General features: G+C 45.9%; 1 protein-coding gene across 1 annotated transcript in view; it reads right to left on the reverse strand.

Moving 5' to 3' along the window:
• LOC112236830 (pleckstrin homology domain-containing family A member 5) overlaps positions 1-25,904 on the reverse strand; it is a 199,263-nt gene that overhangs the window by 63,366 nt on the left and 109,993 nt on the right. Inside the window, 1 exon segment of the mRNA XM_042300200.1 lies at positions 14,168-14,251. Within this exon segment, the coding sequence (XP_042156134.1) occupies positions 14,168-14,251 (84 nt within the window).

The following is a 25,904-nucleotide window of genomic DNA, read 5'->3' on the forward strand; positions in this document are numbered from 1 at the left end:
AAACGTTCTCTGTGAATTGAATCATATATTTTAGTGGGGGAAGAAGATAGGGGAGAAAGCAGAGAGGATGATTGACAGGGATGGAGCAAGAGAAGAAAGAGGAAAGAGGAAGACGAGACCGAAGAAAGAGAGCGAGGAAGTGGAGAGTGAAAAGAGGAATGTAGAAGAATGTACAGTGCCTCCAGAAAGTATTCATGCCCCTTGACTTATTCTATATTTACGTCCTCATTTAAAAAATCCCAAAAATTATAACCCATCTACACACAATACTCCTTAATGCTAATTTATTGAAATTGAAACACAGAAATAGCTAATTTACACAAGTACCCCCCCGAGTCAATACTTTGTAGAAGCACCTTTAGCAGTGATTACAGCTGTGCGTCTTTCTCTGTACGTTATTAAGTCTCTTTCCACTATTGGATTGTGTAACATTTGTCAATTATTCTTTTCAATATTCTTTAAGCTCTGTCAAATTGGTTTATGATCACAGCTAGACAACCATTTTCAGGTCTTGCCATAGATATTCAAGTAGATTTAAGTCAAAACTGTAACGTGGCCACTCAGGAACATTCATTGTCTTCTTGGTAAGCAACTCCAGTGTAGATTTGGCCTTGTGTTTTAGGTCATTGTCCTGCTGTGTCTGGTGGAAAGCAGACTGAAAGTGTTTTTTCTCTAGGATTTTGCCTGTGCTTAGGTCTATTACATGTATTTTTTATTCTGAAAAACTCCCCAGTCATTAACGATAACAAACATACCCATAACATGATGCAGCCATCACTATGCTTGGAGATATGGAGAGTGGTACTCAGTGATATGTTTTGCCCCAAACGCAACACTTTGTATTCAGGTAAAAAAGTGAATTGCTTTGCCACATTTTTGCAGTATTACTTTAGTGTCTTGTTGCCAACAGGACGCACGCATGTTTTTGAAAAGTTTTATTCTGTACAGGCTTCTGTCTTTTCAGTCTGTCATTTAGGTTAGTATTGTGGAGTAACTGCAATGTTGTTGATCCATCCTCAGTTTTCCCCTATCACAGCCATTAAAACCTGTAACTGTTTTAAACTTACCATTGGCATCATGGTGAAATCACTGAGCGGTTTCCTTCCTTTCCAATAACTGAGTTAGGAAGGACGCCTGTATCTTTGTAGTGACTGGGTGTATTGATACACCATTCAAGTATAATGAATAACTTCACCATTTTCAAAGGGATACTTTTTACATGTTTACTCATCTACCAATAGGAGCCCTTCTTTGTGAGGCATCGGAAAACCTCCCTGGTCTTTGTGGTTGAATCTGTGTTTGAAATTCACTACTCAACTGAGGGACCTTACAGATAATTGTATGTGTGGTACAGAGATGAGGTAGTCATTAATAAATCATGATACACAACATTATTGCGGACAGAGTGAGTCCATGCAACTTATGTGACTTGCACATTTTTAATCCTTAACTAATTTAGGCTTCCCATAACGAAGGGGTTGAATACTTATTGACTCAAGACATTTCAGCTTTTCATTTGTAAACATAATTTCATTTTGACATTATGGGTTAGTGTGTGTAGGCCAGAGACAAGACACCTAAAATGTAATCCATTCTAAATTCAGGCTGTGACACAACAAAATGTAGAAAAGTCAAGGGGTGTGAACACTTTCGGAAGACACTGTAAATGTTGCTGTGACGGATGACGAGAGCAAGGCCTCTCCTTTAGGCCCAGGGTCATCGCAGAGGTGGCGGACCAATTTTGAATCCAATTCTGCGTGCTGAATAAGTTGTGAAGAAAGACATGGCCATTAAAGTTGCAATATGCAGAAATCGTTCCACCCTTTCCTGGTTGCTAAAACTCTAATGGTTCGCCTAATTTCAGTTTATGTGACAAAATAAGCTAGTAAAGTGTAGAGAATCATTTTACCATCTAAACCACTGAAATATATTTTCCATAACCAAAAACATTATTTCTTCAGTGGATTGAAGCTGGTTTCCAAACTGAAAGTAAAAAGATGCATAAACAAAACTTTAGAACGGGAAGCATAGAAATAGCTCACATAAAACAGATCTACCACTTCTTAAACTTGCTTTCAAGTGGAATGATAGTTCTATAACTCACCTTTCTATGTGCATTTGGTCAGGTCACCCAAAAAGTGACATATTGCCACTTTAAGACACCATTCATTCAATCAATCACATGCATTTATGAAGCCCTTTGTACATCAGCTGATATCTCAAAGTGCTGTACAGAAACCCAGCCTAAAACCCCAAACAGCAAGCAATGATGATGTAGAAGCACAGAGCTAGAAAAACTCCCAAGAAAGGCAGGAACCTAGGAAGAAACCTAGAGAAGAAACCAGGCTATGAGGGGTGACCAGTCCTCTTCTGGCTGTGCCGGGTGGAGATTATAACAGAACATGGCCAAGATGTTCAAACGTTCATAGATGACCAGCAGTGTGAAATAATAATAATAACAATAATAATCACAGTGGTTGTAGAGGGTGCAACAGGTCAGCACCTCAGGAGTAAATGTCAGTTGGCTTTTCATAGCCGAGCATTCAGATTCAGAGATATTAAAGAGTGGAAGACATCAAAGTTGGGGAAATAAATAGGACACTTGAAAGTATTACAATATAAATGGTGAAAGGGTATAAACTAATGAGCCAAGAAGTTAACTTTTGAATACTTTCTTTTGTCTGGATATTAGGCACAAACACAACACTACACTAAGTGACATTTCTGTACTATAAAGTGGCGCTCAGTGGTTTGTGCCTGAGGTCTAAGGAGATTAAAGCAGAGGTTTATCACACTGTAAATAACTCATTATAGAGTCTGGCTGGACCAGGAGCACTGATCCTATTGAGAAAGAGAGAGAGCGGGAGAGGGAAAGAGATAGAGAGAAGAAAGTTCGAGAGAGCGGGAGTATGGGGTGTGGGAGGGACAAAGGGAGGGACGAAGCATGAGGAGGAGAGTGAAAGAGGGAGAGAGGCAGGGTGGGGGAATATGGGTGAGTCGGAAAGGCAGAGAGGGACTGTGGGCGACAAGTGGAAAGAGATGGAGAGAGAGGTTGATAGGGAGAGAGGATGTGTGGGTTGAAGAAGTGTAAACTGGTTATCACTGAGGAGTGCTTCCTTCAGAACACCATTAATCCACATTACACCCTCTATTACGTCTGTAGGGAAGGTGGAGGTGTGTGAGGGAGAGGTGACATTTATCTGAAGTAGATTACTTTTCATCCCCTATTCGCTTCGGAAACTTTCCTTTTCAGAGATTTATAAAGATTCTTATACTAAAGTTCTATAAAAGGTGTTTTAACGTGTCAATCACCTGGGAGAACGGTGATGGTGTCGACCAGGATTCAAGGACAGCAGTTCAGTACAAAGAACGTTAAGCGAACACACTTTCAGAATGCAGTGCTGGCCATAAAGCAGAGGTTGCTCGACTCCATTTATTTGATTCTATATCCAGTATATTATATCACCATTTGTCACCTGCTGCATTAGTCTCTCATATCCACCGTTATTTTACAATTGTTTTTTACTATTTTAATTTATTTCCAAATTTATCTTGAGTTGAAATTTGCATAGAAACGTTGTGTGTTAGCTCTTCACACCTTTTTATTTGATTAAATAAGCACCTTTGAAATGCATTTGCTGGAAGAAAAGTGCTATATAAATGAAGTTTGATTGATTGATAATACAGTCTTCAGACAGACAGAGAGAGAGACTGAGTGACAAGGCCGGCCAAATGAACATTGCTTGGTTATCCGCTCACGGATAGGCCGACGCTCGCTGGATAATCAGGATGTGAAGTTGTGTTTTTCCACTGGGAGGAACGAACACATCACTTGCTTTCTGGTGTTTCAAGTATTCTGTTATGTCGTTCTCGCAACGTGCAAGGAGTTGAAAAGAAAGTGGGTCTTAATGATGAAAAACCAACACATTCCGGCAGTCAAGGCTTGGTCAGCCCAAGAACCCTAACGAAGGCGGAGGTGTCGAGTTGCTGTTTGAGATGAAAGAAACATTTTATACAAGTTGAATTTCCTGATTGTAAAGAGCATCTTTTCCATTTTCCTTCTCGTGATCGGAGGTGACCCTCGTTCACACAAACCTTTTTGTCTGTCACCAACACACCTCAATGTGTTATGTTTGACTTTCTCGCCTCAGTCCCAATTAACACACCGAGGAGAATATTTGCATATTATCCTCAGACGCCTCAGTGTGGTGCTAATAGAAAGAGCAGACATGGGTTCAAATAGTATTTGAAATCATTTCAAATACCTTAGATGGGCTTGATTGAGGTTGCCTGCCGAAATGGAACCAATGGAATGCTCACAAAAGTCAACGCTAAAACAAAACAAAGTAAACGCAAAAGCAAATGGAATTTTAATCCAAGTCTGAGGAGGAGTGTGTGACAGAGGGGATAATTGGGACGGGGTGCAGAGCAGATTGGAGGGGGGTTATCACTCAACGGCACAGCCAGGAAGTAAGGAACAGACTACAAATCTCCAAAACACCTAATGTTCCATCCAGAAAAATAGGATTCGAACTGAGTCATGACTGCATCTGAGATGGACCATATAATAGCCTAAATTCTTTGTTTTTGAGGTAAAGTGAGAAAATGGCTGCCAAGCTTAAGCAATTTCTCCATCTCTCTCTCCGGCTCTCAGTACGTGTCTCAGTCACTCTCTCTCTCTGTCTGTCTCAGTCACTCTCTCTCTGTCTGTCTCAGTCACTCTCTCTCTGTCTGTCTCAGTCACTCTCTCTCTGTCTGTCTCAGTCACTCTCTCTGTCTGTCTCAGTCACTCTCTCTGTCTGTCTCAGTCACTCTCTCTCTGTCTGTCTCAGTCACTCTCTCTGTCTGTCTCAGTCACTCTCTCTCAGTCTGTCTCAGTCACTCTCTCTCTCTCTCTGTCTGTCTCAGTCACTCTCTGTCTGTCTCAGTCACTCTCTCTCCTGTCTCAGTCACTCTCTCTCTGTCTCAGTCACTCTCTCTGTCTGTCTCAGTCACTCTCTCTGTCTGTCTCAGTCACTCTCTCTGTCTGTCTCAGTCACTCTCTCTGTCTGTCTCAGTCACTCTCTCTGTCTGTCTCAGTCACTCTCTCTGTCTGTCTCAGTCACTCTCTCTGTCTGTCTCAGTCACTCTCTCTGTCTGTCTCAGTCACTCTCTCTGTCTGTCTCAGTCACTCTCTCTGTCTGTCTCAGTCACTTTTTCGGTCTGTCTCAGTCTGTCTGTCTGTCTGTCTGTCTGTCTGTCTGTCTGTCTGTCTGTCTGTCTGTCTGTCTGTCTGTCTGTCTGTCTGTCTGTCTGTCTGTCTGTCTGTCTGTCACTGTCTCTCTCAGCTCTCAGCCACTCTCTCTCTCTCTGACACACTCTCTCTCTCGGTCACATTCTCACTCTGTCACTCTCTCAGCCACACACTCTCTCTCTCTCCCTCCCTCTGACACACTCCCTCTCTCTGTCACTCTCTGTCACACACTCTCTCTCTCCCTCTGACACTCTCTGTCACTGTCACATTCTCTCTCTGTCACTCTCTCAGCCACACACACTCTCTCTCTCTCCCTCTGACATACTCTCTCTCTCAGTCACTCTCTCAGTCAAACACACTCTCTCTCCCCCTCTGTCACACTCACTCAATCTCCCCCTCTGTCACACTCACTCTCTCCCCCTCTGTAACACTCACTCTCTCTCCCCCTCTGTAACACTCACTCTCTCTCCCCCTCTGTCACACTCTCTCTCTCCCTCTGTCACTCTCTATGATACTATCTCTCTCCCTCTGACACTCTTTCTCTCTCTCCCTCTGACACACTCTCTGTCACTGTCACATTCTCTCTCTGTCACTCTCTCAGCCACACACACACTCTCTCTCTCTCTCTCCCTCTGACATACTCTCTCTCTCTCTCTGTCACTCTCTCAGTCACTCTCTCAGTCACACACACTCTCTCTCCCCCTCTGTCACACTCACTCAATCTCCCCCTCTGTCACACTCACTCTCTCTCCCCCTCTGTCACACTCTCTCTCTCTCCCTCTGTCACACTCTCTCTCTCCCTCTGTCACTCTCTATGATACTATCTCTCTCCCTCTGACACTCTTTCTCTCTCTCCCTCTGACACACTCTCTGTCACTGTCACATTCTCTCTCTGTCACTCTCTCAGCCACACACACACTCTCTCTCTCCCTCTGACATACTCTCTCTCTCTCTCTGTCACTCTCTCAGTCACTCTCTCAGTCACACACACTCTCTCTCCCCCTCTGTCACACTCACTCAATCTCCCCCTCTGTAACACTCACTCTCTCTCCCCCTCTGTCACACTCTCTCTCTCCCTCTGTCACTCTCTATGATACTCTCTCTCTCCCTCTGACACTCTTTCTCTCTCTCCCTCTGACACACTCTCTCTCTCTGTCACTCTCTCAGTCACACACACTCTCTCTCTCCCTCTGACACTCTCTCTCCCTCCCTCTGACACTGTCACATTCTCTCTCCGTCACTCTCTCAGCCACACACACTCTCTCTCTCCCTCTAACATACTCTCTCTCTCTGTCACTCTCTCAGTCACTCTCTCAGTCACACACACTTTCTCTCCCCCTCTGTCACACTCACTCAATCTCCCCCTCTGTCACACTCTATGATACTCTCTCTCTCCCTCTGACACTCTTTCTCTCTCTCCCTCTGACACACTCTCGCTCTTTCTGTCACATTCTCTCTCCATCACTCTCTCAGTCACACACTCTCTGTCTCAGTCACGCACTCTCTCGGTCTCAGTCACGCACTCTCTCGGTCTCAGTCACGCACTCGCTCGGTCTCAGTCACGCACTTGCTCGGTCTCAGTCACGCACTCGCTCGGTCTCAGTCACGCCCTCACTCGGGCTCAGTCACACACTCGCTCTGTCTCAGTCACGCACTCGCTCTGTCTCAGTCACGCACTCGCTCTGTCTCAGTCACGCACTCGCTCTGTCTCAGTCAAGCACTCTCTGTCTCAGTCACGCTCTCTCTCTGTCTCCGTCACGCTCTCTCTGTCTCCGTCACTCTCTCTCTGTCTCCGTCACGCTCTCTCTGTCTCCGTCACGCTCTCTCTGTCACGCTCTCTCTGTCTCCGTCACTCTCTCTCTGTCTCCGTCACTCTCTCTGTCTCCTTCACTCTCTCTCTCAGTCACTCTGTGTCAGGCAATCACTCTCTGTGTCTGTCACTCACTCTCTGTGTCCGTCACTCACTCTCTGTGTCCGTCACTCACTCTCTGTCCATCACTCACTCTCTGTCCATCACGCACTCTCTGTCCATCACTCACTATCTCACTCTGTATCAGTCACTCAGTCACTCTCAGTCAGTCACTCTGTCACACTCTCTCCCTCTGACATGCTTTCTCTCTCTCCCTCTGTCACACACTCTCTTTCCCCCTCTGTCACTCTCTGTGACACTCTCTCTCTCCCCATCTATCACACTCTCTCTCTCTCCCTCTGAAACTCTCTCAATGACACTCTCTCTCTCCCTCCCTCTCTCTGTCACTCAGTCACACACTCTCTCTGTCACACACACTCTCTCTCCCCCTCTGTCACACTCTCTCCCCCTCTGTCACACTCCCTCTCCCCCTAGGTCACACTCTCTCTCTCTCTCCCCCTCTGTCACACTCTCTCTCTCTCCCCCTCTGTCACACTCTCTCTCTCTGTCACATTCTCTCTCTGTCACACACACTCTCTCAGTCATACACTCTCTCTGTCACTCTGTCAGTCACACACCCTCTCTCTCTCCCTCTGACACACTCTCTCTGTCACTCTCTATCACATTCTCTCTCTGTCACTCTCTCAGTCACACACTCTCTCTCTCCCTCTGACACTCTCTCTCTCTCCCTCTGACACACTCTCTCTGTCACTCTCTGTCACATTCTCTCACTGTCACTCTCTCAGTCACACACTCTCTCTCTCCCTCTGACACTCTCTCTCTCCCTCTGACACACTCTCTCTGTCACTCTCTCAGTCACACACTCTCTCTCTCTCTGACACACTCTCTCTCCCTCTGACACACTCTCTCTGTCACTCTCAGTCACACACTCTCTCTCTCCCTCTGACACTCTCTCTCTTCCCCTCTGACACACTCTCTCTCTCTGTCACTCTCTCAATCACACACTCTCTCTCTGTCACTCTCTCAGTCACACACTCTCTCTCTCCCTCTGACACTCTCTCTCTCTCCCTCTGACACACTCTCTCTGTCACTCTCTGTCACATTCTCTCTCTGTCACTCTCTGTCACACACTCTCTCTCTCCCTCTGACACTCTCTCTCTCCCTCTGACACACTCTCTCAGTCACACACTCTCTCTCTCTCTGACACACTCTCTCTCTCTGTCACTCTCAGTCACACACTCTCTCTCTCCCTCTGACACTCTCTCTCTTCCCCTCTGACACACTCTCTCTCTCTGTCACTCTCTCAATCACACACTCTCTCTCTGTCACTCTCTCAGTCACACACTCTCTCTCTCTCTCTCTCTCTCTCTCTCTCTCTGACACACTCTCTCTCTCCCCCTCTGTCACACTCTCTTTCTCCCTCTGACACTCTCTCTCTCCCTCTGACACTCTCTCTCTCCCTCTGACACACACTTTCTCTCTCTCTCTCCCTCTGACACACTCTCTCTGTCACTCTCTGTAACATTCTCTCTCTGTCACTCTCTGTCACACTCTCTCCCTCTCTCTGTCACATTCTCTCTCTGTCACTCTCTCAGTCACACACTCTCTCTCTCTCCCTCTGACACTCTCTTCCCCTCTGACACACTCTCTCTCCGTCACTCTGACACACTCTCTCTCTCTGTCACTCTCTCAGTCACACACACACACTCTCTCTCTCTCCCCCTCTGACACACTCTCTCTGTCACTCTGACACACTCTCTCTCTCTGTCACTCTCTCAGTCACACACACACTCTCTCTCTCTCTATCTCTCTCTCCCCCTCTGACACACTCTCTCTCTCTCTGTCACTAACTGTCACATTCTCTCTCTGTCACTCTCTCAGTCACACACTCTCTCTCTCCCTCTGACACACTCTCTCTCTCTGTCACTGACACACTCTCTATCTCTGTCACTCTCTCTGTCACACACACTCTCTCTCCCTCTGACACTCTCTCTCTCCCTCTGACACACTCTCTCAGTCACACACTCTCTCTCTCTCTGACACACTCTCTCTCTCTGTCACTCTCAGTCACACACTCTCTCTCTCCCTCTGACACTCTCTCTCTTCCCCTCTGACACACTCTCTCTCTCTGTCACTCTCTCAATCACACACTCTCTCTCTGTCACTCTCTCAGTCACTCTCTCTCTCTCTCTCTCTCCTCTGACACTCTCTCTCTCCCCCTCTGTCACACTCTCTTTCTCCCTCTGACACTCTCTCTCTCCCTCTGACACTCTCTCTCTCCCTCTGACACACACTTTCTCTCTCTCTCTCCCTCTGACACACTCTCTCTGTCACTCTCTGTAACATTCTCTCTCTGTCCTCTCTGTCACACTCTCTCCCTCTCTCTGTCACATTCTCTCTCTGTCACTCTCTCAGTCACACTCTCTCTCTCTCCCTCTGACACTCTCTTCCCCTCTGACACACTCTCTCTCGTCACTCTGACACACTCTCTCTCTCTGTCACTCTCTCAGTCACACACACACACTCTCTCTCTCTCCCCCTCTGACACACTCTCTCTGTCACTCTGACACACTCTCTCTCTCTGTCACTCTCTCAGTCACACACACACTCTCTCTCTCTCTATCTCTCTCTCCCCCTCTGACACACTCTCTCTCTCTCTGTCACTAACTGTCACATTCTCTCTCTGTCACTCTCTCAGTCACACACTCTCTCTCTCCCTCTGACACACTCTCTCTCTCTGTCACTGACACACTCTCTATCTCTGTCACTCTCTCAGTCACACACACTCTCTCTCTCTCCTTCTGACACACTCGCTCTCTCTCTCTCCCTCTGACACACACACACTCTCTCTCTCTCCCTCTGACACGCTCTCTCTCTGTCACTCTGACACGCTCTCTCTCTCCCTCTGACACGCTCTCTCTCTCTCCCTCTGACTCTCTCTCTCTCTCCCTCTGACACGCTCTCTCTCTCTCTCCCTCTGACACGCTCTCTCTCTCTCTCCCTCTGACACGCTCTCTCTCTCTCTCCCTCTGACACTCTCTCTCTCCCTCTGACACGCTCTCTCTCTCTCTCCCTCTGACACGCTCTCTCTCTCTCTCCCTCTGACATGCTCCCTCTCTCTCCCTCTGACATGCTCTCTCTCTCTCCCTCTGACCCGCTCACTTACTCAGTCATTCCCTCACTCACTCAGTCTCTCAGTCAGTCACTCTCTGTCAGTCACTCTCTGTCAGTCACTCTCTGTCAGTCACTCTCTGTCAGTCACTCTCAGTCAGTCACTCTCTCAGTCAGTCACTCTTTCTAAGTCTCTCTCTCAGTCAGTAACTCTTTCTAAGTCTCTCTCTCAGTCAGTAACTCTTTCCCTCTAAGTCGCTCAGTCACTCTCTGCCTCTCTGTTACTCTCACTCAGTCTCAGGCTCTCTCACTCAGTCTCAGGCTCTCTCTCTCTCCCTCTGTCAGACACTCACTCTCTGTCACACTGTCATTCACTCACTGTGTCACACTGTCAGTCAGTCACTCTGTCACACTCTCTGACACTCTCAGTCCCTCGCTCACTCACTCTCACTCAGTCCCTCGCTCACTCACTCTCACCCAGTCCCTCGCTCACTCACTCTCACCCAGTCCCTCGCTCACTCACTCTCACCCAGTCCCTCGCTCACTCACTCTCACCCAGTCCCTCGCTCACTCACTCTCACCCAGTCCCTCACTCACTCACACAGTCCCTCACTCACTCACACAGTCCCTCACTCACTCACTCACGCAGTCCCTCACTCACTCACTCACGCAGTCCCTCACTCACTCACGCAGTCCCTCACTCACTCACTCACTCACGCAGTCCCTCACTCACTCACTCACTCACTCACTCACGCAGTCCCTCACTCACTCACTCACACAGTCCCTCACTCACTCACGCAGTCCCTCACTCACTCACTCACGCAGTCCCTCACTCACTCATGCACGCAGTCCCTCACTCACACAGTCCCTCACTCACACAGTCCCTCACTCACTCACTCACACAGTCCCTCACTCACTCACTCACGCAGTCCCTCACTCACTCACGCAGTCCCTCACTCACTCACGCACGCAGTCCCTCACTCACTCACGCACGCAGTCCCTCACTCACACACGCACGCAGTCCCTCACTCACACAGTCCCTCAGTCAGTCACTCTCAGTCACTCTCTGTCACTCTCTGTCAGTCAGTCCCTCTCTCAGTCAGTCACTCTCTGTCTGTCAGTCACTCTGTCAGTCAGTCACTCTCTGTCAGTCAGTCACTCTCAGTCAGTCACTCTCTCAGTCAGTCACTCTCTCAGTCAGTCCCTCTCTCAGTCAGTCACTCTCTGTCTGTCAGTCACTCTGTCAGTCAGTCACTCTCTGTCAGTCAGTCACTCTCAGTCAGTCACTCTCTCAGTCAGTCACTCTCTCAGTCAGTCACTCTCTCAGTCAGTCACTCTCTCAGTCAGTCACTCTTTCTAAGTCTCTCTCTCAGTCAGTAACTCTTTCTAAGTCTCTCTCTCAGTCAGTAACTCTTTCCCTCTCAGTCGCTCAGTCACTCTCTGCCTCTCTGTTACTCTCACTCAGTCTCAGGCTCTCTCACTCAGTCTCAGGCTCTCTCTCTCTCCCTCTGTCAGACACTCACTCTCTGTCACACTGTCATTCACTCACTGTGTCACACTGTCAGTCAGTCACTCTGTCACACTCTCTGACACTCTCAGTCCCTCGCTCACTCACTCTCACCCAGTCCCTCGCTCACTCACTCTCACCCAGTCCCTCGCTCACTCACTCTCACCCAGTCCCTCGCTCACTCACTCTCACCCAGTCCCTCGCTCACTCACTCTCACCCAGTCCCTCGCTCACTCACTCTCACCCAGTCCCTCACAGTCCCTCACTCACTCACACAGTCCCTCACTCACTCACACAGTCCCTCACTCACACAGTCCCTCACTCACTCACACAGTCCCTCACTCACTCACACAGTCCCTCACTCACTCACGCAGTCCCTCACTCACTCACGCAGTCCCTCACTCACTCACTCACGCAGTCCCTCGCTCACTCACGCAGTCCCTCGCTCACTCACGCAGTCCCTCGCTCACTCACGCAGTCCCTCGCTCACTCACGCAGTCCCTCACTCACGCACGCAGTTCCTCACTCATGCACGCAGTCCCTCACTCACTCACGCACGCAGTCCCTCACTCACTCACCCAGTCCCTCACTCACACAGTCCCTCACTCACTCACTCACTCACTCACGCAGTCCCTCACTCACTCACGCAGTCCCTCACTCACTCACGCACGCAGTCCCTCACTCACTCACGCACGCAGTCCCTCACTCACTCACACACGCAGTCCCTCACTCACACAGTCCCTCAGTCAGTCACTCTCAGTCACTCTCTGTCAGTCAGTCACTCTCTCAGTCTGTCAGTCACTCTGTCAGTCAGTCACTCTCAGTCTGTCAGTCAGTCACTCTCAGTCTGTCAGTCAGTCACTCTCTCAGTCTGTCAGTCAGTCACTCTGTCAGTCACTGTCAGTCAGTCACTGTCAGTCAGTCACTGTCAGTCAGTCACTCTCAGTCAGTCACTCTCAGTCAGTCAGTCAGTCACTCTCTGTCTGTCAGTCAGTCTGTCAGTCAGTCACTGTCAGTCAGTCACTGTCAGTCTGTCAGTCAGTCACTGTCAGTCTGTCAGTCAGTCACTGTCAGTCTGTCAGTCAGTCACTGTCAGTCAGTCACTGTCAGTCTGTCAGTCAGTCACTCTCTCAGTCAGTCACTCTCTCAGTCTGTCAGTCACTGTCACTCTCTCAGTCAGTCACTCTCTCAGTCAGTCACTCTCAGTCTGTCAGTCACTCTCTGTCAGTCAGTCACTCTCTGTCAGTCACTCTCTCAGTCTGTCAGTCACTCCGTCAGTCAGTCACTCTGTCAGTCAGTCACTCTGTCAGTCAGTCACTCTCTGTCAGTCACTCTCTGTCAGTCACTCTCTGTCAGTCACTCTCTGTCAGTCACTCTCTCTCAGTCACTCTCTGTCAGTCACTCTCCCAGTCTGTCAGTCACTCTCTGTCAGTCAGTCACTCTCTCAGTCTGTCAGTCACTCTCTCAGTCTGTCAGTCACTCTCTCAGTCTGTCAGTCACTCTGTCAGTCAGTCACTGTCAGTCAGTCACTCTCTCAGTCTGTCAGTCACTCTGTCAGTCAGTCACTGTCAGTCAGTCACTGTCAGTCAGTCACTGTCAGTCAGTCACGGTCAGTCAGTCACGGTCAGTCAGTCACGGTCAGTCTGTCAGTCAGTCACTCTCTCAGTCTGTCAGTCACTCTCTGTCTGTCAGTCACTCTCAGTCTGTCACTCTCAGTCTGTCAGTCAGTCACTCAATCAGTCAGTCACTCTCTCAGTCAGCCACTGAAGAAGGTTAAACCAAGGCCTTATACCTTTTAAAGGGTTACTACATTATGTTATGATAAACTGTTAGGTTTCCTCTTCAGGATACCTCTGTGTGTGTGTTAAAACCTGTTTTTGAGTGTTGTGACCTTCAGACACTATCAGAAGGTGTCTACGTTCAGACTCCTCCTGTCTGGATCCCACGTGGTTTTCTGGTTCCAACGCCTCCAGGATTACAATACACTTTCTAGTCCATAAAAGCCACTCTTCTCACAGCGTCTCCGTCAATTTACAATGGCATAAAAGCTCAAACTGTGAATGTATGCCATTGTGAATACATGCTCAACTACTGTATGAATATTTTATGTAAACACCACACAACCAATTTAGTACATCATTTAATATGCAATATACTGTGACATGATCTGACAGTAACGTGGGCCCTCAAGCATTACTGGAGGACAAAGTTGTGTGTTTTATAACTTTCATATGAATGTGATTTGTGGAAAACTTCCCTGTATTTCAACTCACACTTTGACATTCATCTTGTGGCATAAAGAATGGACACACGATGCAGGGGTGAAACCAACCCGACATTATAGGTTAATGTGTGTGCATGCAAGTTCAGTTGTGGGTATGTCATTCCACTGGCATGTATGTTCCAGTCACCCCACTGGTCAGGGTGTGGGAGAGAAGAGACTTACTGTTCGTTGACGACAAAGATGCAGTTGTCTTGTGAAGGAAGACCAGAGACTGGATGCTTACAGGTCACCTTCCGCTCATTGTGACTGGAGAGAGAGAGATAGAGAGAGATAGAGAGGTGGGGGAGAGGGAAAGAGAGGGGGGGGGCAGGGAGAGAAAGGGATAAGGGGGAGAAGAGAGAGAGAGGACACATTAGACCTCCAAAATCATACATAAAGTAGACTTAATTAATAACAGCATTGTTAACCATATTACCCATTTGTCAACCAGCCAATAGAACCATATTACCCATTGTTAACCAGCCAATAGTAACCATATTACCCATTTGTCAACCAGCCAATAGAACCATATTACCCATTGTTAACCAGCCAATAGTAACCATATTACCCATTGTCAACCAGCATATTGTAACCATATTACCCATTGTTAACCAGCCAATAGTAACCATATTACCCATTGTTAACCAGCCAATAGTAACCATATTACCCATTGTTAACCAGCCAATAGTAACCATATTACCCATTTGTCAACCAGTCAATAGTAACCATATTACCCATTGTTAATCAGACAATAGTAACCATATTACTCATGTGTCAACCAGCCAATAGTAACCATATTACCCATTTGTCAACCAGCCAATAGAACCATATTACCCATTGTTAACCAGCCAATAGTAACCATATTACCCATTGTCAACCAGCATATTGTAACCATATTACCCATTGTTAACCAGCCAATAATAACCATATTACCCATTTGTCAACCAGCCAATAGTAACCATATTACCCATTGTTAACCAGCCAATAGTAACCATATTACCCATTGTTAACCAGCCAATCGTAACCATATTACCCATTGTTAACCAGCCAATAATAACCATATTACCCATTTGTCAACCAGACAATAGTAACCATATTACCCATTTGTCAACCAGCCAATAGTAACCATATTACCCATTGTTAACCAGCCAATAGTAACCATATTACCCATTTGTCAACCAGCCAATAGTAACCATATTACCCATTTGTCAACCAGCCAATATAACCATATTACCCATTGTTAACCAGCCAATAGTAACCATATTACCCATTGTTAACCAGCCAAGAATAACCATATTACCCATTGTCAACCAGCCAATAATAACCATCATACCCATTGTTAACCAGCCAATAGTAACCATATTACCCATTGTTAACCAGCCAATAGTAACCATATTACCCATTGTTAACTAGCCAATAGTAACCATATTACCCATTGTTAACCAGCCAATAGTAACCATATAACCCATTGTTAACCAGCCAATAGTAACCATATTACCCATTGTTAACCAGCCAATAATAACCATATTACCCATTTGTCAACCAGCCAATAGTAACCATATTACCCATTGTTAAGCAGCCAATAGTAACCATATTACCCATTGTTAACCAGCCAATAGTAACCATATTACCCATTTGTCAACCAGCCAATAGTAACCATTTTACCCATTTGTCAACCAGCCAATATTACCATATTACCCATTGTTAACCAGCCAATAGTAACCATATTACTCATTGTTAACCAGCCAATAGTAACCATATTACCCATTGTTAACCAGCCAATAGTAACCATATTACCCATTGTTAACCAGCCAATAGTAACCATATTACCCATTGTTAACCAGCCAATAGTAACCATATTACCCATTGTTAACCAGCCAATAGTAACCATATTACCCATTGTTAACCAGCCAATAATAACCATATTACCCATTTGTCAACCAGCCAATAGTAACCATATTACCCATTTGTCAACCAGCCAATAGTAACCATATTACCCATTGTTAAGCAGCCAATAGTAACCATATTACCCATTGCTAACCAGCCAATAGTAACCATATTACCCATTTGTCAACCAGCCAATAGTAACCATATTACCCATTTGTCAACCAGCTAATAGTAACCATATTACCCATTTGTCAACCAGCCAATAGTAACCATATTACCCATTTGTCAACCAGCCAATATTACCATATTACCCATTGTTAACCAGCCAATAGTAACCATATTACTCATTGTTAACCAGCCAATAGTAACCATATTACCCATTGTTAACCAGCCAATAGTAACCATATTACTCATTGTTAACCAGCCAATAGTAACCATATTACCCATTGTTAACCAGCCAATAGTAACCATATTACCCATTGTTAACCAGCCAATAGTAACCATATTACCCATTGTTAACCAGCCAATAGTAACCATATTACCCATTGTTAACCAGCCAATAGTAACCATATTACCCATTGTTAACCAGCCAATAATAACCATATTACCCATTTGTCAACCAGCCAATAGTAACCATATTACCCATTTGTCAACCAGCCAATAGTAACCATATTACCCATTGTTAAGCAGCCAATAGTAACCATATTACCCATTGTTAACCAGCCAATAGTAACCATATTACCCATTGCTAACCAGCCAATAGTAACCATATTACCCATTTGTCAACCAGCCAATAGTAACCATATTACCCATTTGTCAACCAGCCAATATAAACATATTACCCATTGTTAACCAGCCAATAGTAACCATATTACCCATTGTTAACCAGCCAAGAATAACCATATTACCCATTGTCAACCAGCCAATAATAACCATCATACCCATTGTTAACCAGCCAATAGTAACCATATTACCCATTGTTAACTAGCCAATAGTAACCATATTACCCATTGTTAACCAGCCAATAGTAACCATATAACCCATTGTTAACCAGCCAATAGTAACCATATTACCCATTGTTAACCAGCCAATAATAACCATATTACTCATTTGTCAACCAGCCAATAGTAACCATATTACCCATTGTTAAGCAGCCAATAGTAACCATATTACCCATTGTTAACCAGCCAATAGTAACCATATTACTCATTGTTAACCAGCCAATTGTAACCATATTACCCATTTGTCAACCAGCCAATAGTAACCATATTACCCATTGTTAACCAGACAATATTAACCATATTACCCATTGTTAAGCAGCCAATAGTAACCATATTACCCATTGTTAACCAGACAATATTAACCATATTACCCATTGTTAAGCAGCCAATAGTAACCATATTACCCATTGTTAACCAGCCAATAGTAACCATATTACTCATTGTTAACCAGCCAATTGTAACCATATTACCCATTTGTCAACCAGCCAATAGTAACCATATTACCCATTGCTAACCAGACAATAGTAACCATATTACCCATGTGTCAACCAGCCAATAGTAACCATATTACCCATTTGTCAACCAGCCAATAGTAACCATATTACCCATTGTTAACCAGCCAATAGTAACCATATTACCCATTGTTAACCAGCCAATAGTAACCATATTACCCATTGTTAACCAGCCAATAATAACCATATTACCCATTGTTAACCAGCCAATAATAACCATATTACCCATTGTTAACCAGCAAATAGTAACCATATTACCCATTTGTCAACCAGCCAATAGTAACCATATTACCCATTGCCCATTGTTAACCAGCCAATAGTAACCATATTACCCATTGTTAACCAGCCAATAGTAACCATATTACCCATTGTTAACCAGCCAATAGTAACCATATTACCCATTGCCCATTGTTAACCAGCCAATAGTAACCATATTACCCATTGTTAACCAGCCAATAGTAACCATATTACCCATTGTTAACCAGCCAATAGTAACCATATTACCCATTGTTAACCAGCCAATAGTAACCATATTACCCATTGTTAACCAACCAATAGTAACCATATTACCCATTGTTAACCAACCAATAGTAACCATATTACCCATTGTTAACCAGCCAATTGAGGAGCAGTAGGAAGATGAGGATTAGTGTCCCTCTCCACACGACACAATGTCCTGTTGAAGAACAATGAACATCAGACACAATGCCTACACACCTTGAGTGGGGGGTGGTGCTGAACTTCAGCATGGCAGCCCATCTGTTTTTTGACCTGGGTCAAACACTGTTCTACACAGCACCATCTAACATAGTTCTTCCACTCACACTATCCTCCTCTCGCGTGACGAACAGCTATCCAGCCCAGCCGTGGATCTTCAACACTGCTGCAGAATACAAATTATCTACCCCTCCCTAGAAACCCCGAACTGCTCCAGTCATATGCCCTAGATCACAAGAGCACAGCTAACAGGCTGTTTCACAGCAAGTTGTGACCTATCTATAAATACAATTACAGCACCTCAGCCAGTCAGACAGAGAACGAGAGACCTCGGCAGCCGGCCCTCTGTAAGACACAAGCAGCTTTTCACGCAGAGTGGAGGGGAGGCAGGGGAACGCTTGGTGCTGATAAAGACTAGAGAGAACAGAGCTCTCTTTTCTGCTCCAAAGATGAAGCCATGCACACACACACACACACACACACACACACAGAGGGAAGGAGGACAGACTGTACAGACAGAGAATACGCTATTCTCATGGATTTAACAGCTCTCTAGGCTCATCTGGACATGGAGGATATCTGAAAGAGAGAGTGTACTGTATATTTATCAACTGGCTCGGACACACACTGTATGATGCCACTGCCTCACACACACACTGTATGATGCCACAGACCCCCCGACAGACACACACAAACACACACACTGTATGATGCCACAGCCCCCCACCCCGACACACACACACACACACAGTATGATGCCACTGCCTCACACACACACTAAATGATGCCACGGACCCCCCCGACACACACACAGTATGATGCCACAGATCCCCCCCCGACACACACAGTATGATGCCACAGACCCACACACACATGATGCCACAGACCCACACACACTGTATGATGCCACAGACCCACACACACTGTATGATGCCACAGACCCACACACACTGTATGATGTCACAGACCCACACACACCGTATATGATATCCCTGCAGGCGTACCGAGTGTCTCAGCTGGGCTGTAAGTTAGCTAGGCTTGTGGCTGATACACCTGGTTTCATCTGTAACTTGCTGAAACACCACTGCACCACACACACACACACACACACACACACACACACACACACACACACACACACACACACACACACACACACACACACACAGGCATTATCCACTGCTGTAGGGCCTGCTGTAGCTCTTGTGCAATACAACACACTTCAGTTAAGTCAACACTGGAGCAAGAGGATAGTCTGGCCTGCAGGAGTCACAGATGGAGATGGAACACTCCTCTCTCTCTGCGGATCTCTGTCCTACTAAGGCCATGCCAGGGGGTCTGCTGGGCTAATCTACCCAGTGAAGCAGCAGTGTTTGTGGGCTTGGTCTCTGGACTGTGTCCCTGCTGGAGATGTCCCAGCCCTGCCATCCAGGACACAGTCACAGCTGAGCCAGAGAGACATGTCACCTGTACGGTCTATTATTAACTGTGATCCATGTCTCCCATCTGTCACGTAGAATCACAAAGCACAATCACTCAGAGCCATGACATGACAGGATCTGCTTTTATTCATGAGTTCTGGAGATTACCCAAGTGCATGTGTGTGTAAGTGAGTGTGTGTAAGTGTGTAAGTGTGTATATGTCAATGCTGCAGAGACACCACAAGGGGGTCTCAGAAGTGTTTCCACTTGGCCCCCCACCCCCACTTTGAGACACAAGAAATCTAGATGGCAATGTGGGAAATGATAAACAAAACTCAATGAAAGGAGGAAGCATCCCATTGCTCTTTGATTCAAAATGAAAGTTGTGGGAAGACAATGGTCATTAGTCAGAGATTCAAAACAACCGCATCCTCCATGGCTCTCCAGTACCAGAGCAACATCCATTTCCACTGGTTAAAAGGAAGAGAAAATGTCTTTCTAGCCTCTGAGGACAACTTCTATGCACTCACTGTCAGACTCGGTCCTGCTAAAAGTAATAACGTATCATGAAATTACAACCTGGGGCTTGTCAATAAAGCAGCCACAGACTTCAGCCTCTGAGGCCAAACCAAAACACATACAGTGGGGCAAAAAAGTATTTAGTCAGCCACCAATTGTGCAAGTTCTCCCACTTAAAAAGATGAGAGAGGCCTGTAATTTTCATCATAGGTACACTTCAACTATGACAGACAAAACGAGAGAAAAAAATCCAGAAAATCACATTGTAGGATTTTTTATGAATTTATTTGCAAATTATGGTGGAAAATAAGTATTTGGTCACCTACAAACAAGCAAGATTTCTGGCTCTCACAGACCTGTAACTTCTTCTTTAAGAGGCTCCTGTGTCCTCCACTCGTTACCTGTATTAATGGCACCTGTTTAAACTTGTTATCAGTATAAAAGACACCTGTCCACAACCTCAAACAGTCACACTCCAAACTCCACTATGGCCAAGACCAAAGAGCTGTCAAAAGACACCAGAAACAAAATTGTAGACCTGCACCAGGCTGGGAAGACTGAATCTGCAATAGGTAAGCATCTTGGTTTGAAGAAATCAACTGTGGGAGCAATTATTAGGAAATGGAAGACATAAAAGACCACTGATAATCTCCCTCAATCTGAGGCTCTACGCAAGATCTCACCCCGTGGGGTCAAAATGATCACAAGAACGGTGAGCAAAAATCCCAGAACCACACGGGGGGACCTAGTGAATGACCTGCAGAGAGCTGGGACCAAAGTAACAAAGCCTACCATCAGTAACACACTATGCCGCCAGGGACTCAAATCCTGCAGTGCCAGACGTGTCCCCCTGTTTAAGCCAGTACATGTCCAGGCCCGTCTGAAGTTTGCTAGAGAGCATTTGGATGATCCAGAAGAAGATTGGGAGAATGTCATATGGTCAGATGAAACCAAAATAGAACTTTTTGGTAAAAACTCAACTCGTCGTGTTTGGAGGACAAAGAATGCTGAGTTGCATCCAAAGAACACCATACCTACTGTGAAGCATGGGGGTGGAAACATCATGCTTTGGGACTGTTTTTCTGCAAAGGGACCAGGAAGACTGATCCATGTAAAGGAAAGAATGAATGGGGCCATGTATCGTGAGATTTTGAGTGAAAACCTCCTTCCATCAGCAAGGGCATTGAAGATGAAACGTGGCTGGGTCTTTCAGCATGACAATGATCCCAAACACACCGCCCGGGCAACGAAGGAGTGGCTTTGTAAGAAGCATTTCAAGGTCCTGGAGTGGCCTAGCCAGTCTACAGATCTCAACCCCATAGAAAATCTTTGGAGGGAGTTGAAAGTCCGTGTTGCCCAGCAACAGCCCCAAAACATCACTGCTCTAGAGGAGATCTGCATGGAGGAATGGGCCAAAATACCAGCAACAGTGTGTGAAAAACTTGTGAAGATTTACAGAAAACGTTTGACCTCTGTCATTGCCAACAAAGGGTATATAACAAAGTATTGAGATAAACTTTTGTTATTGACCAAATAATTATTTTCCACTATAATTCGCAAATAAATTCATAAAAAATCCTACAATGTGATTTTCTGGATTTTTTCTCTCATTTTGTCTGTCATAGTTGAAGTGTACCTATGATGAAAATTACAGGCCTCTCTCATCTTTTTAAGTGGGAGAACTTGCACAATTTGTGGCTGACTAAATACTTTTTTGCCCCACTGTATATATCGAACAAAAAAATATCACCTCAGATTTCATGCACCATTTTCCCTCCCAGATACACTGATGTTGTTATGTGTGATGTGGGGCAAGCCATGCCATAACTAGCCGTAACTTGAACTACAGCTGGAGCACGCCGGACACACATTGCTTAGAGGTGACAGAGGAGGCCGAGGCAGAGGGACATAATGATCACCTTGAATTACAGCCATTAAATAGGTCCGCAAAGTAGCTTCGTGCCCTCCTCAGTGAGGCATCAAGTAACTGATTATCAACAGCGGCTGTATGTTTTACTCACTTTCTGACCATTGCAAGGTGAAACAACAGAAGGGTATGAACAGAAGGGCTTTTCTGTTACGCCCCCCAGCCCCCCCTCTGTGCCCCCAGAAAGAGGATGATCTATTGTCTTTAACATGCAAGCAACGTTGAGTCCAAGGACAGGAGCTGAATTGTAAACAGACGGGGAAATAAATCAGAGAGAGAGCAGTGTTTTATACCAAAGCAGTATGCCGGCGCTTTCTTCTGAAATGTCATTGTTTCTGCTCCGGTGACTGGTCTGTTGCAGCGCTAGGTAGGTAGGTAATGGAGGACAGCTGGCCTAGCGGTTAAGAGCGTTGGGTCAGTCACCAAAGAGGTTGCTGGTTCGAATCTCTGTGCAGACAAGGTGAAAAATCTGTCTATGTGCCCTTGAGCAAGGTACTTAACCCTAACTGCTCCACGGTCGCCTTCAATAATGTCTGATCCCTGGCTGTGACCCACTCCACTCTCTACACTGAGGGTGTCTCAGTGGGAGTTGGGATATGCAAAAAAAAAAAAAAAAAAAAAAAGAATAATTTCACATCTCGCACTCGAACAGCAGTGAAACAGGACAAATATAAGTACACCCCCCTTCGAGGTAGGTAGGCAATAAGGAACATACGGAGAGGATTATACCACCTGTCAACTGTCTGTCCAACAGGAATGTGAAAAACTATAGGGCATTTCATCTCAAAGAAAAACTCCTGGCCCTACCAATACCAGATGCCAGGACACACCGTAGAAACACGTTTTGGAACAGAAAATCTGTGTTCTTATTGTACAGGTATTCCCTCCCTGTTTCAGAACGTTTCCTTCACAGTAAAATGCTGTATGGGAATGTTGTTTGCTGTCACGCTGAAGTCAACCCAGGTCTCAGTATGGCCTCTGATTAGTCTTCTCGGTGTTAGGCTAATTGTGCTTGGTAGGAAGGACTGAGAGAAATAATGTGTTTATTGGAAAACGCTGATAAGAAAATCAACAGGCACTTCTTCCACTTCTCCATCCCTCCCTGCCGCCCGCTAACACACAGCATTACAAATCACCCTAATTGCCTGTAAACAATTTTTCAAACGCCGGCCGCCGGCGATGATGGAGGGAAATTGGGAGAGAAAACAGAGCGAGAGAGAGATATTCAGACCAGAGATAGAGACCGAGAGAGGGGGAGATACAGACGAAACTGAGAAAGAGTACAGGAGAAGTAATCACCCAAAAACAGAAAAGGGGGAGGAGGCGGCGAGTGGAGGATGAGAGGAAGGGAGGATGAGAGGAAGGGAGGATGAGGAGGAGAGGAAGCGAGGATGAGAGTGGAGGAGAGGAAGGGAGGATGTGAAGAGGGCATGTTGCCAGCGGGAGTCTGCTACTCATGCTGCTCTCTGATAAGTGCCCCAGTGCATTGTGGGTAATAACAAGCCCCAGTGTGAGGACTGTGGTGGTTATTTATTTTTTATTAAATAAGGAGAGAAACTTATCACACAAGTCAGAGTTATACTTAAACTAAATCTTTATTCACTTATTAATAAGGAGAGCAGGCTACACACACACACACACACACACACACATGAATGTTGTGAGTGCTCTGGTTGACGAAGGACTGGTCGACGAAGCACCCTCAGATGATTTGTTGAGAGCCCCGACACAAAGGATACAAAGATCTTTTATAGCAAAAAAACACCCTCTTAGTCTACATGACATACAACAGATGTGTGGAATTGGGTCACAAGGTTAGGGTTTGTATGAACACAATTAATTATTCACAGCAGACAGTATCTGCTGTAAAGACTGTTCTCATTCTGTGGAAACCAGGGTGTCTGGCCCCCAAACAAGGTTCCCCTCATCATTATCCATACCTGAGCCATCTCCACCCTGGTATCTCCCGGCACACAAACACCAACTCATGCTATGGAATGGTGTCTTTCGGCATTATCACCAAAAAGGCATTGTAAATACACTGGGCCCCCCTGAGGCCAGACTCAGAAGACCACACACAGATGGGTGTTCTAAGACTCCTATTCTATAAAACAACCATTTGATGCAATAACAGTATTATAACAATCTTGTAATTTCGCTCTCACAGGAGCATACACACCACTGTCATAGGGCCTACATAACCCTGACATAACAAGAGGTCAGGAGCAGGAGGAGCCCCATCAATCTTATGATGACAGCTAATCCATAAGATGTCAGAAACATTAAAACCACATGTAAAATGTCAGACCATGTTTGTTCCCCTGTATGTATGATTCCCTCTGCTCTAAATGCCAAGTGAAACGTTGCCTTGGTCAAACGGCTGTAACGCAGGCCAGGGCCGGGCCCTTCTAAATGTCTTCATCCACAGTGGATGAATGACAAGTCTTCTGATGTGCAAAGTGTGTATACGTCTCGGTGTTCGCTTCTGTACAGGCCCGGCATGGTGAGAACAATGTGTCCATATTCAGACCCTTGTCTCAGTATTGTGCTATTATAAAGGCTGAGGGTCAGTCAACAATTGCTAATCCGCTCCCTGTAGAGCCCCCTGCCATTCACACCGCTCCCTCTGGCACCACTGGGTAACCTTTCAGAAAGGCCAGAGACAGACCTTCCTCATTTCCCTTGCACTCTCTCTATCCCTCTCTCCCCATGCCTCGCTCTCTCTCTATTCAACATCCTCCCTCCCTCCCTTTCTGCATCCTGCTCTCTCTCTCTCTCTCGCTCTCTCTCTCAGCATTCAGAGTAGCACTCTGACTCACCCATGACATGTATTGTACACCTTTCCTAGGGAGGAGAAAAGCTCTTTAAAAACGTCAGATACTGCCTCCACTGCACACAACCCAGGCTGCAGCAAACACGCACACGCGCACACACGCACACGCACACACACACACACGCACACACACACGCACACGCGCACACACGCACACACACACACACAGTAGGGTTTGGCTTTGGTTGGCAGTAATCTAAACAATAACAAAAAGCACTTCAAATTGCCATCAAGCGGATGCCATCTTAATTTTCCTTCCTTTCATCATCGTCAGCAGATCTATGAATAAACAGTCCTCCTACAGAATGCCATCCTCTCTTCTGTTCCTCGTGTTAATGTGATGCCTTCCATGGCAGTATGTACTCTACATGACCAAAAACTTGTGGCCACCTGCTCTCTAATCTCAATCCAAAATCATGGCCATTAATATGAGTTGGTCCCCCCCTTTGCTGCTATAAATAGCCTCCACTCTTCTGGGAAGGCTTTCCACTAGATGTTGGAACATTGCTGCGATTAGGCCTGGCTCACAGTTGGAGTTCCAATTCATCTGAATGGTGTTCAATGGGGTTCAGGTCAGGGCTCTGTGCAGGCCAGTCAAGTTCTTTCACACCGATATCGACAAACCATTTCTGTATGAACCTTGCTTTTTGCATGGGGGTGTTGTCATGCTGAAACAGGAAAGGGCATTCCCCAAACTGTTGACACAAAGAGGGAAGCGCAGAATAATCTAGAATGTCATTGTATGCAGTAGAGTTAAGATTTCCCTTCACTGGAACTAAGGGGACGAGCCGAACCATGAAAAACAGCCCCATACCATTATTCCTCCTCCACCAAACTTTACAGTTGGCACTATGCATTCGGGCATTCTCCTTGCATCCACCAAACCCAGATTCGTCCGTCAGACTGCCATCACTCCAGAGAACGTGTTTCCACTGCTACAGAATCCAATGGTGGTGAGTTTTACACCACTCCAACCGACACTTGGCATTGCACGCGGTGGTCTTAGGCTTGTGTGCGACTGCTCGGCCATGGAAACCCATTTCATTAAGCAGCTCCTGACGAACAGTTCTTGTGCTGATGTTGCTTCCAGAGGCAGTTTGGAA

Source organism: Oncorhynchus tshawytscha, linkage group LG17, assembly GCF_018296145.1.
Source record: "Oncorhynchus tshawytscha isolate Ot180627B linkage group LG17, Otsh_v2.0, whole genome shotgun sequence".
Classification (NCBI taxonomy): Eukaryota; Metazoa; Chordata; class Actinopteri; order Salmoniformes; family Salmonidae; genus Oncorhynchus; species Oncorhynchus tshawytscha.